The 16,530-nt window shown below is 40.0% G+C and overlaps 1 protein-coding gene across 2 annotated transcripts in view; it reads right to left on the reverse strand.

Moving 5' to 3' along the window:
- zbtb46 (zinc finger and BTB domain containing 46) overlaps positions 1–16,530 on the reverse strand; it is a 72,945-nt gene that overhangs the window by 46,859 nt on the left and 9,556 nt on the right. Inside the window, exon 1 of one of the 2 annotated variants that reach the window (XM_088289972.1) lies at positions 7,019–7,205. The exons of the other annotated variant lie outside the window; for it this stretch is intronic. Coding sequence (XP_088146098.1) covers positions 7,019–7,028 — 10 coding nt within the window. The 5' untranslated portion in view covers positions 7,029–7,205. Of the gene's footprint in view, positions 1–7,018; positions 7,206–16,530 lie in introns of those variants that run through there. 2 annotated transcript variants of the gene reach the window in all.

Below are 16,530 nucleotides of genomic sequence, written 5' to 3' on the forward strand. Positions count from 1 at the left end.
CACGGAGGAGGAAAACGGAAAAAAGAAAAAGGAGTGTTGATCAATTTTCTGCTAATTCTTAACCTTTGATTGCGATTAGTGTTTATTGGAATGAGCGAAGAGTGAGTAAAGAGAGGATCTGTTTTTCATAAAAGCAAGTAGATATAGTTTTTTTGTGTGTTTTTCCTCTGGCTGACGAACTGCTGAGAAAAATCTATTGCTGTTCTAACCTTGAGATATTCTTTTCTTTCTGTGTCGGCATGATGGAAATATCGAGAGTCTTCTCTAACCACCTTTGCCGACAAACTGAGTTGCTTTAAAGACACCGCCTCCTTTCTCTTGCTTCTCAGGGCCACTTGCATTCAACATTGTAAAGCCAGACCATTTCTATAAGATAAAAACGCTCTATTGCAACACACAACGCTAGAGAGGTCCTTCATAAATGAAAACACCCTGCTAATTATTTTTTTTTTTTTTTATCTGTAGCTAGAAACATACAGGGTCAATGGCCAACAAACATGTCTTAAAGGAAACTGAAAAGTCACAATGCAGTCAATCCTTCCATCCATCATTCTTCCATTTCAAAAGTCAAGAAGAATGGGAATATTCTTAAATTGCCATGAGACTGACAAACAATATGTTGACACTACTGCATGGGAAAAACGACAACATATCACATGCTTTAAAAACAATATGACCAATAAGCTGAGTGGCGTTTTCATTCGATTCAGAAAACAAAGATTCGCAAAGAACTGCATGATGGCTTTTTTTGATGGACTTTCACGCTTCTCATTTCCTTCTCTAAGATAATCTGACTGATTCTGAATATATTTCTATACTAGATTTGTAAAAGAGAGAAACTTAAATTCAAGGATATTGTAATAACATTTTCTGACTTTCAACAAGACATACTGTAGAATAGAACAAGGTCTTTGGTTTCATTTTATATTTCTTGAACGCACAATTTGTACTGGCTTGAAGCTATGGCGCCTTCATTTACAGTCGTGATCAACTGTTAGCACTCAGTGCTAAAACTACGCCAGAGCCCAGAGCGCGCCGCGACATTTCTCGTAATCGAAGGAAGAAGAGACGCCGACGTTGGGCCAGCAAAGTGGAGATCGCTCGTCACTCGTCACGTATGTATGTTAACATGGACAAGCTAGTGGAGAGGGTCTTCTGGGAAGCAAGCATGGCGAAGGCGGTGGAGTCGTAGCTTGAAGCGCTACCACCGGACTTGGCCATTGAAAGCACACACACTAAGCAATACAGTTGTTTTGGTCCCAATTTTGCCCCGTTTGGACCAAGTATGGCAAATGCTAGAATATCTTATATTTCTAAAATTGTCCTACAAGATTATCCAGTGATCTGAGGTGTGTTAAGAGTGAATTTATTCCAATAATTGAGTCTAAAATGAGTCGGCGTTCAATGTTTATGACCAAAAATCTTCACGCGTGTGAGGAAACCAACAACTCCCCAACTTTATTTGACACTTGAATTTTGAGTTGGAATGGAATGCAGCAGGTTTACCGTCCTAGCGAATGTTGCATTTTGTATAAATAGCAGGTATTTTCCAGTACATGACCACATTCCGTGCCTTTGGCAATACTCAGGAAACATTGGCGCAACATTCAAAATAAAAGCATGCCAGTAAAATAAAAGCGTTAACGCAGCCGAAATACAAAGTCCAGTGAGGCTCAGGAATGGTGGACCAATCGTGGAGATAAGGGAAGTGTTTAACATCTTTGCCAAGTTTTTCCCCAGTCTCGCTTTTATATATTAGTTCAAAAATTTTCCTTGGCGGCACAGTGGAGTGGATGATTGGTGAGCCTCATGGCCTCACAGTGCAGAGGTGCAGGGTTCGATTCTGACTCCACTCTAAATTGTCCCCAGGTGCGAGTGAAACACGGATGGTTTTTCGTCTTTGTGTGCCCTGCGATTGGCTGGCAACCAGTTCAGGGTGCCGAAGACAGCTGGGATAGGCTCCAGCACGCCTGCGACCCTCCTGAGGAGAAGCGGGTTAGATAATGGATGGATGGAGGTTGCGTCTGGTGTTGATGGGCTATTGATTTGGTATTTTTTCTCCATTTTTGCGAACATAGTGGTTTTTCAGTCTTTGGGCTCTAGATTCAAGATTTGTGGTGGGGCAGAAGCTTTAGGAGTACGACATTTTGTGTTGAGATTATTGCAACACCACAGACTATTTCAATAAAACCAAAATTGTATTTATCTTCATGTGTGGCCTCCGTCACAGATGAACAATCTTTTCAGATTTGAAAAATCCTTATGGTTATGCAAGGCTTACACAGTGTAAAATTCTCCAAAATAAATTTTACAGTGAATATTATACTCTCAAATTTGACTCTGTTTACTGGGACTAAATGCAGTCTTTTTCGAGTAAAATGTGCTATATGAAATGTAATGTGAACAAAGAACGGCATGAACCTCTCTCCCTCCTGCAGTGTTGTGTGCTTGAATACATTCAATGGGAACATTTTCTGTGTCCTTGCTTGCTATCTGTTTTCTTTATTTCGCATAACCACTACTGCTGCTGAAATTGCAAATTTTCAAAATCTAATCTATCTAATCTGATCTATGACTATTTTTTCAACTTTCATCCTGGATTGTAGTGATAGGAATTCAAACTATGACATTTTGTGAACATCTCCCCAACACCCCCCCAAATGCATTTAATGCTGCCTTGATAAAAACAAACAAACTGAAAAAGAAAATCATTAAAGGGAACGTAATGAAGCACATGTGAAGGAGGAAATGTTTTCTTCATCAGATACTGTTCCAAAAGACTCTGACTGTGTAGTTAATCCGAGAGGAGAAACTTTTTTAAAGAGTGCATTTTGACCTCTCAACTCTCCGCAAGTCTAATTAGCTTGTTTCTTTTCAGCATATTCAATTTCGTGTAGTCACTTTTCCAGAGCAAGCAATCCCAAATCTCTCCAGCGTTATTCCGCAACTTCGTTCCTCAGAGATTGCTTGATATGTAAAAATATTTTTATCATTCCATGAATTTTCTTCAGAAGACACAAGAAGGCTGACATTTGGTTTTGTTTCAGCCGAGCTGCCACCAGAGCTCCGAGACTCTGTCATCCTTCTGACTCCAAATCAGAAGTGACTGTCGTCGTTCAGCCCTGCCGACAAACACACGTGCATAAACACACGATCGGCGGCTCCTTGCACTGATGTCGCACATACACATTGCTCCTGTCGTCAAACCCACAAATGCAAATGAGAGCTAAAACGCACACGCTTAGCCGAACCTTCGTGGCGTCACGGCCGCTTTGTGGCGGTCACATCGCAGCAAAGTCACTTGAGGCCCCGGCCAGACGACTAAAGTGATGAGACGTGTGATGGAGTGAGAGGATGGGGCTTCTTCCTCCTTGTGTGTGTCTCTCTATTCAATTTGTCGCTCCAAGCCTGTCCTCTGCTTCCTTGACCCGAGACCAATTCAAACGACCTTCTGGACCAAACACGGAGGCAAACTTTGTTTACGTGAGGTTTCCCTTGAATGGGTTCCACTGTAAAAGTCTGGGTGAAAAGATAAAACAAAAAGCCACACTGAAAAACTGAGACAGTCTGAGATTTTATATGGCACGACCCCCATTGAGGATTTGCATACAGTAGCAAAAGAAAACAATTAGCATTGTTTCCACAGTTGTATTGTATAGATATCGATGCCAACCAATTCAAATTACAAAATTAATTCATTAGAATTTCAAAGAGAAATTAAAAACAAAAAAGGTGCACACTACCTTCTACTTCCCAACTTTATTGTAATTACAGTGCAATGTTGATTAACAGTGGTGCGTGGTAATTCTAAATGATTATGTTCTAATTAACATTTTGGAGCAATGTTCAAACTACGCATAACGTAGAGCGACTTACAAAAATATATTCATGAATTCTTGAACCTACTACATTACTGTATTGTAATGTTGGTCTTGGTTATGATGTGGTACCTGGGGCGCTCAATATAGTCCTTTGAGGCGGTTTTTGTATGTATTACTTACTTACTCACTTAATGAGTAATGTATAACTTTTTTGAGAACAACCGCTTTAGACAATTTAAACTGTAACACAATGAACAACTTGGGTGAAACAACTGATATATGAAGAACATAAAATGGATTTTGTAGTAAAAACATTAGCTCGTCCGATTTAACGTTAACATTTTATAATAAAAGCGGAGATTAGGCCAATGTAGGTCTAATCTCTACTAAATGTTCTATTAGAGTTAAGATCACTTCATGGCGCCCTGCAACTGAAATATAAAACTAGTTAGTTACTAACTAGTTAGTATATCATGGTGAGACTAGTTGCACAGATGCAGTTAGCAACCAAACACTAGAGTGGTACTTTAAGAGAAGAGTTTAATTTGTACTGTGACCACGCTTGTACACCAATTTTCATTTGTATCTCATAACATATTTCCCCAATGAAATGAATTAAACCCTGTTAACCCGTTTTATTATTCACAAAAGAACGTAAAGAAAAATAGCACTATAACTTTATAATGAATAACTAAAAACTATTAAAAGAATGAAGCCATTTTATCACACTGGATATTTGTGCAGCATGGACGTCCCAGCTCTTCACAGAGGACAAAGAATATATGGCCGTGTCAACTGCTGCAACGTGTTCAAATTTCAGTTGTGTAAAGGGTTTTATCTGCATTTCCCATTATGAATTAACATTTAACAAGCAGACTAAAGGCAAAGCTGTCTTTTGTTTTAAACACAACGTCTAAGTTTCCTAGTAGTATGATTACTTTAACAGCCAACTTAACTTAGAGAGACATTTTGGACGATTGTTCCAATTTAAAGTTAAATTGCCCCTAGGATTGTGAGTGAGAATGTTTGTTTTTTCTAATGTGCTATGATTGGCTGGCAACCAGTTCAAGATGTACCCCACTGACTGCCTGAAGACAGCTGGGATTAGCTCCAGCACATCCGGGACCCTCGTGAGGATAAGTGGCTCAGCTAATGAATGGATGGATGGATGTTGATCCACTGACGCCATACAGCACTCGCATCTCAAGTTTGTCAAGTCAAATAAAAAAAAATAAAACAATAAATATTGGTGGAATGACGGCTCGTATGTTGATTAACTCCAAAGCTGGTCGCTTACTACAATAATTCTTTTTAATATAATCTATAGTAGGTGAATTTATATCGCAATTTTATAGCCCCCCCTGCAGGCTACGGCACCTTAGCGTTTGCCTTAATTGCATAACTAACGGTTGAGCCAGCTCTGCTCAAAAATCACAAGTGCCTTGAGGAACATTGTTGGGCAGGTCATGTCATGTATGTTAACGCCGCTGTCCATGCAATTTCATACATTTTGACAATAAAGGTGTTTTCAGGAAGTGGGGACACATTATCCTTTAGTGGCCAGTATGCTGCTCAGGAAATTGCCACCCTCATCTAATCACGCCGCATACAAATTGCACTCGTCTGCTCAGCAAATGTCACAGTTCTGCACATTACTTGATAAAAGGGCTTCGGAGGGGTGAAAAAGTTAGCGAAAACAGTTGCAGCTGGGAAAAGGTTAGAGTCAGACTGTGTTTAACTCCATACATCGAAGGGGAATGGCCAGATGTTATGGTATCATTGAACCAGCATTGGTTTTTTAATCAATCAAGCTGCAATTGGAGATTTCTCATGTAAAAGAAATTGTATTGTACTGAATCACAAAACTTTGAAGAAGAGGAAGAAATAATGACTTAGTTTGTAGAAAATAAATATTTGGACACTGCAAGTGTGCATGCGTACAGTACACAGTATATAATACATACGACGCAAGTACGATTGAGCCCATATAAAATATTACTGATGCTTCATTTATTTTATAGTCTGGTTGCTGATGCTGATTTCTTTTGGCTTATGACCAGTTCAAATAGAGTGCAAAGAGACAGCTCGAGATTTGATTGTTTCTAGACAATGGTAAAGCTATCAAAAAGTGAGAGAGAGAGAGAGAGAGGGAGAACTGCCACTAACAATTATTTGAATTGATTGATCTGTTGGTTATATTCTATACTAATAGAGTTCAAAATGACACCATTTTCAGCCATATATTAATTCAAAATTCATTATGATGAAGTTACTTGTTTTGTCCATAACATGTCAGGATATAGGCAAAAATGTTGAATATTGATCTATTGAAATTCCGAGGATTTGGTCTCGGAACAATCAATTATCAGAATTATTGTCAATTTTGATAATCAATTAATAGTTAATTAAACAACTGTACCTCTAAAATATATGGAATTTTAAAACCCTGGCTAGAACTATTGAAACTGTTTAAGCATGCATTTAATTTTTGATTCACATTCTATACCTTCTACAGAGACTGTCATTTGTTAAATTTGTGAAAGGCAAAATAAAGAGAAATAAATTTATATTTTAAAGGACATGATCATTGGCTGTGTCTTTGTGATTCTTTAATAAATTCACAACAGGATTGTGAATGGACATTCATTGCTACGCTCACTCTCCCTTCTCAACATGTGGGCAGTCAAAGGTTACCATGAAAAGCAAGCATGGAAGCAGAGCTGCACATGAGGTACCCGTAGAAAGAAAGACAGAGTGGATGTGGTGAAGAGAGATGAGCGATAGACAGCAAGTGAAAGACAGGAAGGAAGAGGAAAATGAGTCAGGCAGCCAATATTTTTAAACAGCTTTGCTTCCACTCAACTGGGCATCAAGGCCATTATCCCGAGGTTAATCCCCAATCCGACGGAGCTGGCAGCCTTTCGGGACAAGCCAGCGTGTTCGCCCATCAACAAGGCAGGAAACGAAAATAACACACGCACACACACAGCCAGTGATAGACAGGTATACCAGCTACATAAAAAGAAATTAAAAAAAATAAATAAATCACTCAGAACTTATTCTTAGCTTCTTCATTCAGCTCTTATCTCCACTGGTCTCATCTTTTCTTTTCTTTACATCTCACTATTTTACATATTCTTAATATCAAGTCCCCACACTTCTTTCAAGACATATACACCCTCCATTTATGCACCTACCCGTCCCCATCAGCCTTGAGCATGCTGTATTTTTCTCCTCCACCTCTCTCTCCGTCCGTGTGCTGGCTGGCTGGCCGCTGTCCAAGCAGCCAAGTTGGAGGAGAGCAGGATAGCCGTGTCATGTGGAGAGGCACCAAAGAGGATCCAGGAGGCTTACAGAGACTTAATGCTACTTCCTTCATCCACCTTCATTCCCTTCCATCCCACCCTGCACCTGAAAAGTCAGGTCAACACCCTTCACATACACCTTGGTCACCCATCAAGCTTTGGATGTTCACAGTCTTTGAGGGAAAATAGCCTCCAGTCTTGCGCCTGTCTTATGACATCACCATACTGGGCACTCGTCTTCGCACCTCCAGCCCGGCAAGGTGTTAAGCCCTGGGGATCGCCTTGAAATCCAGTCGTAGTAAGGACAGACTAGGATCATCCCAAAGTGACAGTTTCCGTTTGGCTCCTCAAGGCCTCAGGTGACCCCACAACACCAGGCAGTGATACTGATTGCATGCATGTACAAGATTTACCCAAAATGGCGGACTGTCAAAAGGCTAAGTCTGGGAGAAACGGCCACGTCAACCTGAGTACAACAAACTAAGAGTTTTGAAAATGACCAGATTCTTTTTTGGGGAGAATTTTTTGTGTGGATAATCAAATCAGGAAATCAGATAGAAAAATGCCAGAATTATGCCCTCGTCCGATTGGCCGACACAGGTCCGTTAGAAATATCCACCAATGAGCTTAGATGGGCTGAGGTGTTCTCAAGGCAACACATCAAAATTACTGTGCTCTTTCAAATGATGCCAATTGCCATAAGAACTTGACTTAAATAGCACAAATTACAGGTATAAAAATAAATATTGATTAACCAACAACTCTTGAGATCATGGATTAATCATTAAGAGACTAACTTAAAATTGTCATTCTCAGATTTCTTTAGTTGTCCATGAAAGCACACAGACTATCTTTGTGTTTAATCAAAATGACACATTTGTAAATAACCTTTTACGTTGGAAAAAAATGATCAACATTACCAGTAACATGTGTGCTCCTTTTTTTGAATGCACTGTCGATTTGAAAGAATGTCCTGCTTTGAGTAAAGGCATGGCTATTTACACATTTTTTTGTCTGCTTCATCTGGAAAACAATCAATAGATTAATTAATTATTTAGTGGCAGCTGTGGCACAAATGTATTCATCGGAAGAGCAGTTTGGTCAGTCGGTCATGTATTTTAGTAATCAATTGGGTTTTTTTTTTAGTTTTTTTTTGTGCATAATTTAAACTTTAAAGTATTTGTAATGGAGCATTACAGAGGACTTTGAAGTGCTCATTCCATGCGTTTGGAAAATTCCACAAAGATGGCGCCCCTTTGTCACCTTGCTACTCAATGTGTATGCGTCGTTTCTGGGCTATCTTCCTCTCTAAGCCCGTTCGGCCTCCCATGGTAACAACCTGACGGACGACCTGGGGCTTAGCCTAAATTTTCTCTCTATTAAAAGCTGTGAATTGCAAATAATAAAACATCTCATTACCACAGCTCGGGAAGCCAAATGAAAAGGTGCACGAGGAGGTGTGGATGATTGGGGCCCTAAGACAAAGGAGGGGTTATAAAGGAAGGCGGAGGGCAGGATGGGGCCGGTGAGTGGGTGCGGAGGATGTGAAAGGCAAAGGAGGGAGGATGGAGGAGTTAAAAGGGACACAACAGATAACAAGACAGGGAGTCTTTGTTTCAGACTTGTTACCATTAGCTTAGCCAGTAGCCAGGCTTCCCCACCTATGTAAACAGAGGTGGAACAAAGCTACCGGTTTTGCATTCTCCACTTAATCTGCTTCCGAACAAAGTCATAATTAGACAGCATACGGTCAGGACCATGAATATTGGGATATGGACAAAACTCGCTGTTTTGGCTGTAAACACCACCACAATGGATTTAAAATTAAATCAACATTTGCATACATTCACTTAAATGAGAGCCACAGCTGAGGCTCCCTCAGCTGTCACTCGGCCCAACAACCCAGCTAGACCTTTTTTTGTTGTCGGTCAGGTAGACGGCAGAGGCTACGAAAAGAAAAGCAGGTCAGCTGAGCTGAGCTATGCTTACGATAATGCTAACAGTGAGGTTAAGTGGTTCCGAAAATGGATGGATGACATTGCACTGCTGTTCAACTGTATTTGTTGGAAAACAAACAGCAGCAGCTCATTGAAGTGCAGCTATAGTGAGCGATATTTTTAACAGAGTGGTTTATTTGCCGCAATGTAGCATTATTTTGACATGAGCGAGAACTACAAGTACAAATTCCCCGCTGGTTTCTGTGCCAGCTTGTCAAGGTAACGCTACAATAATCTATTTACGACGAATCTACTGCAATCATAGTAAAAAAAGATGATTCACGGCAGGTTTTATTCTGTGAAAATTTCTTGGTGATGAGAAAAACTGTTTACAACAATGTCTTGCAACCCTGATGGAAAAACTCGTGCTTGAATATCGTTATGTATTGCGAGTGATACATGATTGATATTAATTGAAAATACCTTTGGCGAAATGTTTGACAGAAAAAAAAATCAGGAAGCAAAACTCGACCACAGCATTGTGTGTGTTGTGGGGAGTGGCTCCAAGCGTTAAGAAGTAACTTCATTCAAATAAAAAAACAGTCGACTAAGCCCAACTCTTGCAATAAGATTATTTTGTGCACACGAACCAATATAGTCATAAGACAATGCTTGGTGGGAACGAGAGTACAGTGTTCCCTCGCTACTTTGTGGATTGTTCATTGCGAAGTCATTCTATCGGATTTTCATTTGTGAGCATAACTTCATGTATTAATGTCTTCTTCCATCTCATTCGAATCAGTCACGAAATGAACATTAGGGTTGCGTTCGATAACTACTCGATGAGTGCGTGTGTTCGGAGAGGCAAAGCGCGCTCCCCTCTGATTAATAATAACGCATCAGATTTATATAGCGCTTTTGTGGACAACCGGACACTCAAAGCGCTCACAATGGTTGCATTATTCATGCACTCACGCATTCACACTGTGGTGGCAGTAAACTACATTCTGTAACCGCAGCTGTCCGGCACAAGTGTGAGAGGCAAGATGGGTGAAGTGCCTTGCCCAAAGGCACAACGGCACATGACCCGGTCCAAGCAGGAATAGAACATCAGACCTTCCGGTTACTGGACGACCCGCTCTTACTTCCGAGTTGCCCCATATTTGTTTCCAAAGGCAGCTTATGTTTTCATGTAAACCAATCAGCAGCTCATGCTTCAACTGTTCCCATCTGTCCTGCCAGACGCACTGAAGCATTTGGAGCACCTGTACACCAACACTGTTTTTGGTGCACTCGGAATGAACGACCGGCCCTTTGGAACAATGTTCTGTTCGGAAACTCATAACGCTTTTTAATTGTGCCCTCAGTTAGTCAGAGTATGTGGACTGAGTTCAGAAATTGTGAGCAGAGCGCACTCAGCCACCAACAGCACAAGGATGGCAAAATATCAGTAAATAACTATGTTAAAGTTGTTGTTAAAGTATGTCTTGAAACAGATTCCCTTAAGTACAATCCTGCATTGCATTTTAACCAAAGGTGCAATCTTAATGCACCTTTTAGTTTAAGTCATCATTGATGTTTTTGTGCTAAAGGACAGTAAGTTGCCATGACTACTTCTGGCAGCTTTGCTTCTTCTTCGTGGTCATAAAAGACATTCTGAAACATTTTTGAGGCTGCAATATCGCACAGTCCTATGGAGCACAATATGCATGTTCACTCAAATTTTATTTTGACCAGTTTATTTGACTTTTTCAGAGTTGACCTCTTATTTAAGGTTAAATAGTATATGTTTAAAAAATATGCCTTATTTGTTTAGATTCTTATTTTCCAAAGTATTTTTTAATATGTATATGTATAATATATATATATATATATATATATATATATATATATATATATTGATATTAAACAATATGAAATACTCAGAGCTGGTCACTTCATCATTTTTTGCCGGTCAGTCCCCCAGTACGGTTCCGTCTAGACTTTCCGATCTTATTAATAAAAATTGTCAGCCCTCGACCCCGTTCTGCACCCCACCCGCTCCCCAAAAAAAATAAAAATAAAAGATAAAAAAGCGTCAGTGCATGACGCCACCACTGTGGGAGAGATGCAAATGGAAGAGGTTTATTTAAACAGCTGGATAATTTACTATTCAAATCCGCTTACCCAATTAAGGGCTTATTATGGTTTTATTCATCTCGTTCTTATTAGTTTCCTTCTTCATTCTTATTTTCCATGAATGTGCCCAATGTAAGTAAGTATGCACAGTTGGTGTTATAGGGATTGTAGTATTGCCCCCGGTCTTGCAAAGGTATGCCCCAATAGCAGGTGGGAGGCACGGGTTACGTGATGTCAGAATAAGGAAATACGGGCATGCTTGAACACACACTGCTGTCTCGCATCTCTTCATACACAAACAGTTGGTAGTGGCGCTTTTGACCTGTTTTGAGGTCATTTCTGTCGTTTGTCCATTTCGTGAGTAGGTTCATCACACGCATGAGGGCCGATTCGTGGGCCGCACTAAAATCAAACTCCGGCCTTATTGAACCCTTTTTTTAAAATCAAACTCCGGCCTTATTGAACCCTTTTTTTAAATTTGTCACACCCCGCTCCTCGCTACCAAAATTGAAGTCCGGCGAGGCCAGGGGGCAGGACAATTCCGCCCCCGGGACGAACTGTCCAGCTCTGGAAATAATTATATTGTGATGTACGTTTCAGTGATACTACCCAACGCTACACAAAAGAAACCCTACATCCGCAAAGGCTACACAGAAGCATTCGCTGCTCATTGAGAGTGAAAACTATAAGGGAAGCAGTTTCATTGGCAGCAATACATGCTCACCTGGCCATGGAACAGCGGAACAGCCAATTAAGGGTTACTTTTCCTGAAAATACCCTCAACTTAATGCTGGAAGTCTGCAGCTAAAGCGCATCTTGTTCACCACATTTCAAATGCAATGTGGTGTTTCAAGTTAAAAAGAATTTTGTCAATGTTCAAATATGTATGGGCCTGACTCTACAACTGCAAACCTAAATGAGATTCAATCCCAGCAGTGCATCCAAAAGTCAATTTTGAAAATATAGCAATAATAATTTTGTCTCACTCATCTCGTAAAGAAAATCACCAAAATATTAGAAACTGCTCTCAGTATGCGCATTCAATCGGTGGTACAATCAAACAAAGGCTTTACAAAAAGAAATGTGTCAAAGTGACAATGCATAAGAATTTCATGTTCACAAAATCATCACGACCTGTGAGCTCATTGTTGTTTATTAAGATGTGTGCTTTTTGAATGACTGGATGATGGTGACTCACTGGTGGCGAGCGATCTGGTGCCGAGGCGGGTGTCCGATGAGTGTGTGGGTGTGCTCGTGCGTGTCTGTTCTGTGTGTGTATGCGTTAGGGTAACTTGGTGGTACCGTCGGTTAGTAGGATAGCATATATATATATATATTTATATATATATATATATATATATATATTTATATATATATATATATATATATATATATATATATGCACATATTAGCATAGCCATCAGTACGTAATATGCACTGACTTCTTGAGTCTATTATCCATACAATTTACAAAGATATGTTTATAAAAGCACACTTTCATAGAATGGCTCGGGGCTGCCATGTCACTTATCAAGCTGATCAAAACGGCGCCAAAATCAAACAGGGAGGAATATTGGAGCGCTTTGGCAAATCTGTCCTTCAACAGCAGAAACAAAAAAGAAGGAAGTGAGATAAAGGGGGAGGAATCAAGGAGAGAAGAGAGGGCCATCTAAATTTAGAAAGACTCACATTTTTTGTAGTTGAAGAAAAGATGGTGAAGGAGAAGAAAGATGGAAGGATATGGGGATGCAAGAAAAAAAAAGGAGAAGTTAGAGCGATGGAGAACAAAAGTGGGGTTGTGGCAGAAAAAGAAGACAAGTGCTTTATAGCTTGAGATCGATGTTCTATGTCGCGCTGCTCATTGCATCTAATGGAGAACTGGACAGGGAGAACACTTGAGCACAAGACTCAGTGTCGCACAGTAGCACGACAAATGTCCATCAATCAGCAATTGAATAGGAGTTATTGTCCTTTATGCTACTACTAAACGGTTGCTCTTAAAGAAGAAACGTAGGAACAAATGTGTATGCAGCTTGCAAAAAATGATAGTCAAGGTGGCTGATGATGTGATATTGTCAGATAAATTCCCCACAGACCGTCAACACAGAGTATCTGGTCTTAGCATTAAAGAAAATGTTTTAAAGCCACTTTATAATATATACAGTAATCCCCCGGCCCCTTTAATAGCAGAAGAAGTTATGTTTGACATTCACACACCATACATAAAGTCCAGGATTCAAAGAAACAATAAAAAATGAAAAAATAGTGGTTTGTTTTTTTAGATAGAGTTTAAGCCTTAAAATAGCCCTCCCACTATTCTTTAATCATGTGCGCAACAAAAACTGCAAGCATAAAATGTAGACATAAAAAAGACTTAATAATAATAATAAAATTTAAAAAATGTATGAGTATAAAATCAAAAGTAAAACTATTTGTTTTGTTCAATAATCCTAGCGGCACGATGGACGACTGGTTAGCACGATGGCCTCACAGTGCGTAGTTGGTGGGTTTGATTCCAGTTCCGACCTTCTTGTGTGGAGTTTGCATGTTCTCCCGTGCCTACGTGGGTTTCCTCTGGGTACTCCCACACTCCAAAAACATGCATGGCGGGTCGATTGGACACTCTAAATTGCCCCTAGGTATGTGTGTGAGCGCGGATGGTTGTTGGTCTATGTGTGCCTGCGATTGGCTGGCAACCAGTTCAGGGTGTCCCCCGCCTACTGCCCGAAGATAGCTGGGATAGGCTCCAGCACCCCCCGCGACCCTAGTGAGGAGAAGCGGTACAGATAAGATAATGGATGGATGAATGAATAATCCTAAAGATAATTGACAGGCTATAATTCCAACACATTACAAACTTATTACAACACAATTTTTGTTATATGCTTAATGGAAAAATCTGCACTATAATGAAACCACAATAAATCAAACTGATACAGAATAATAGTATGAGATTATTTACTTTCCACTCACGAGGGGGACTTTGTAATATAACTAAGAAGCTTGAATTGTATAATACGCCAGACCTATACAGTAAAATACAGTACAGTATGATTAAGTATGTAGTCGAAGGGTTACATGACAAAAGCTATTGGAAATGCAATGCCATAAAAGAAGCAGAAGTAGCTTAAAGTTCGAGAAGTAGACCGAATTTTTTTTTCACCGATAGCCAAAGGTTCTTTTTGAGACAGATATTTTTTTCTAGTTAAAAAGAAAAAGCAATGTAAAGTTTGCCTTGTTGTGCCTCAAGGCTACCAACTGGATCCACTGTGATGAAATTAGAAGTCTCATGGACATCCTCACATTGGTCTGCTCCGCTTTCCACGTGTCTCCTTCTCTGTCTGCTCGGCTAATGTGGCCCGACATTAGGAGTGTCACCTGTTGACTAACATGAACGATGGGCCACGGCTTGCAGGCTTATGGCGCTGATGGTGAACTCCCGCATCCCCTGCAGCCACGGAAAGTGAATTCATTTACGCAACTGGCTCGGCTGCACACAAGACAAGAAAACTGTTTCGACTTGTGCTGTCAATGGCCAAGGACAACACCCACCTTAAAAGCCTCATTTTAAGAAAGTCATACAAATTGCCCTCATTGTGACATTTGACAGTTTCATGTTTGTCCAATCACAAATCAAGTTCAACTACACCAGTGCACACCCAAAAAATCATGTGATGGGGGGGCTGAGGCAGCACAAGCGAAGCAAGGAGGTGTGCGGGGGTGAGAAAGCGATTAAAAAGATGAGGGCAAAGAAGAGAGCTAGACAAAGGCATAAGGAATGACAATGAGAGAAAGGTGGCGAGGCAGGACAAAATGGAGAGGAAGAGATGAAATGCAATGAAAAAGGGCGTTGCAAGTGCACCGTGTACGTTCACAGAGTCGCAAACGAGGCAGCGACAATGAGTTGGGTATGTTTCATTTTGTGTTCACTTATTGTAAACGCAAAACTATGGGGGGAAATTGCCCCTTGCCGCTGAAAAGGGGATGTGGACTTTTTCACTTCTGTTCACGTTTGCTATCATCACTCCTGTTTGAAAACAGGAACTGAACTGACACAAAAAAAAAACAGAGTTCCAGCAACAATGACTGATCTGTATTTTAAAGAATCCCCGTTGACAGAGAAAAAAAAACTGACAACTGGAACTACAAATGTCACGCAGCAAACAAATATTTAAAACAAGCACAGTAAACACATCACCGTGATGTCTCAATGCCAATGGAGATATTTCCATACTTCACAGCTTTTAAAGCAGAACTACAAAGTCAATCTATTTTTTATACCTCGCGTTAGGATTGATTTTGGTGAGAGGCTGCATGGTCAAAAGTCGTTTGGAGGGTTTTTCGCACTCACATTCTAACCTATGGACAATTTAGACAAATGTCTTCAACGGACATTAATATGCATGTTTCGGAATGCGGAAGGAAGCCATGAAAGGAAATCCACGCAATCATGGGAAGAACATGGAAACTCCTCAGAGAGCCAACAAGAACTGTCAAAGGCAAAATAAAGTCAAACCGATTATTTTAGACTTGACATTATTAGTGCTTACACAACATGAAGTGTCCGGGTTGGTCCAACAAGATTAAAGACTACTTCAAAAATTGAACAGAATAGCCAGGCGATGACAATGAGGTTCTTCTCTTTATTAACAACTACATACAAGTCTGTTTAAAATGATATTGAAGGTGTTCTTTTAAGGTCAAAATACGACAATATTGTGTTGACTGTCCAAAGACTCCACTTGAATTTAGCTCATTCCAGGAAATTACGACAGTCAGGGCTCGAGACTAACTTTTTGTACTGGTTTCACTGGCGCGCCCAAGATAATAGCACCAAAAATTTTGAATCATATTTACAGAGCTTTCCTGAATAATTCAACATAATCTTTCAACAGGAACGTCAACATATCAGAGAGTGTTTTATTTGTATCTAATATTATTATTATTTACATAGTAGTGATATTTCAATAATGTACATTACACACACACACATCTTGAAATAATTGCAGGGCACCAAACATTTTAGTGTTCCAGGCCATTTTCACGCAAAGACATTTTTGAGGATCAAAATAAAAATGAAAGAATTAAAAGTATAACTCACCATAGCCGCACTTCAACCAGCCTTGGTTGTTTATTTATCAACAAGTGTAAATTACTATTATGACAGTAATATGATCTTTTATGAACCACTTTTCCTGGCTGGGGTCCAAGCATGTGACAAAGTTGTCGCTAGTTATAGTCTGCACATATTGAACATAATTATATGGCCACAAAACGTCACTTTGTGCCGCTGCCTTTGTTTCTCATTCCACTGAAGCATTTGGAATTTGAGTGTGTGGCCAGGTATCT

Source organism: Idiotropiscis lumnitzeri, chromosome 3 (genome assembly GCF_059441095.1).
Source record: "Idiotropiscis lumnitzeri isolate Australia: NSW breed Sydney's pygmy pipehorse chromosome 3, RoL_Ilum_1.0, whole genome shotgun sequence".
Classification (NCBI taxonomy): domain Eukaryota; kingdom Metazoa; phylum Chordata; class Actinopteri; order Syngnathiformes; family Syngnathidae; genus Idiotropiscis; species Idiotropiscis lumnitzeri.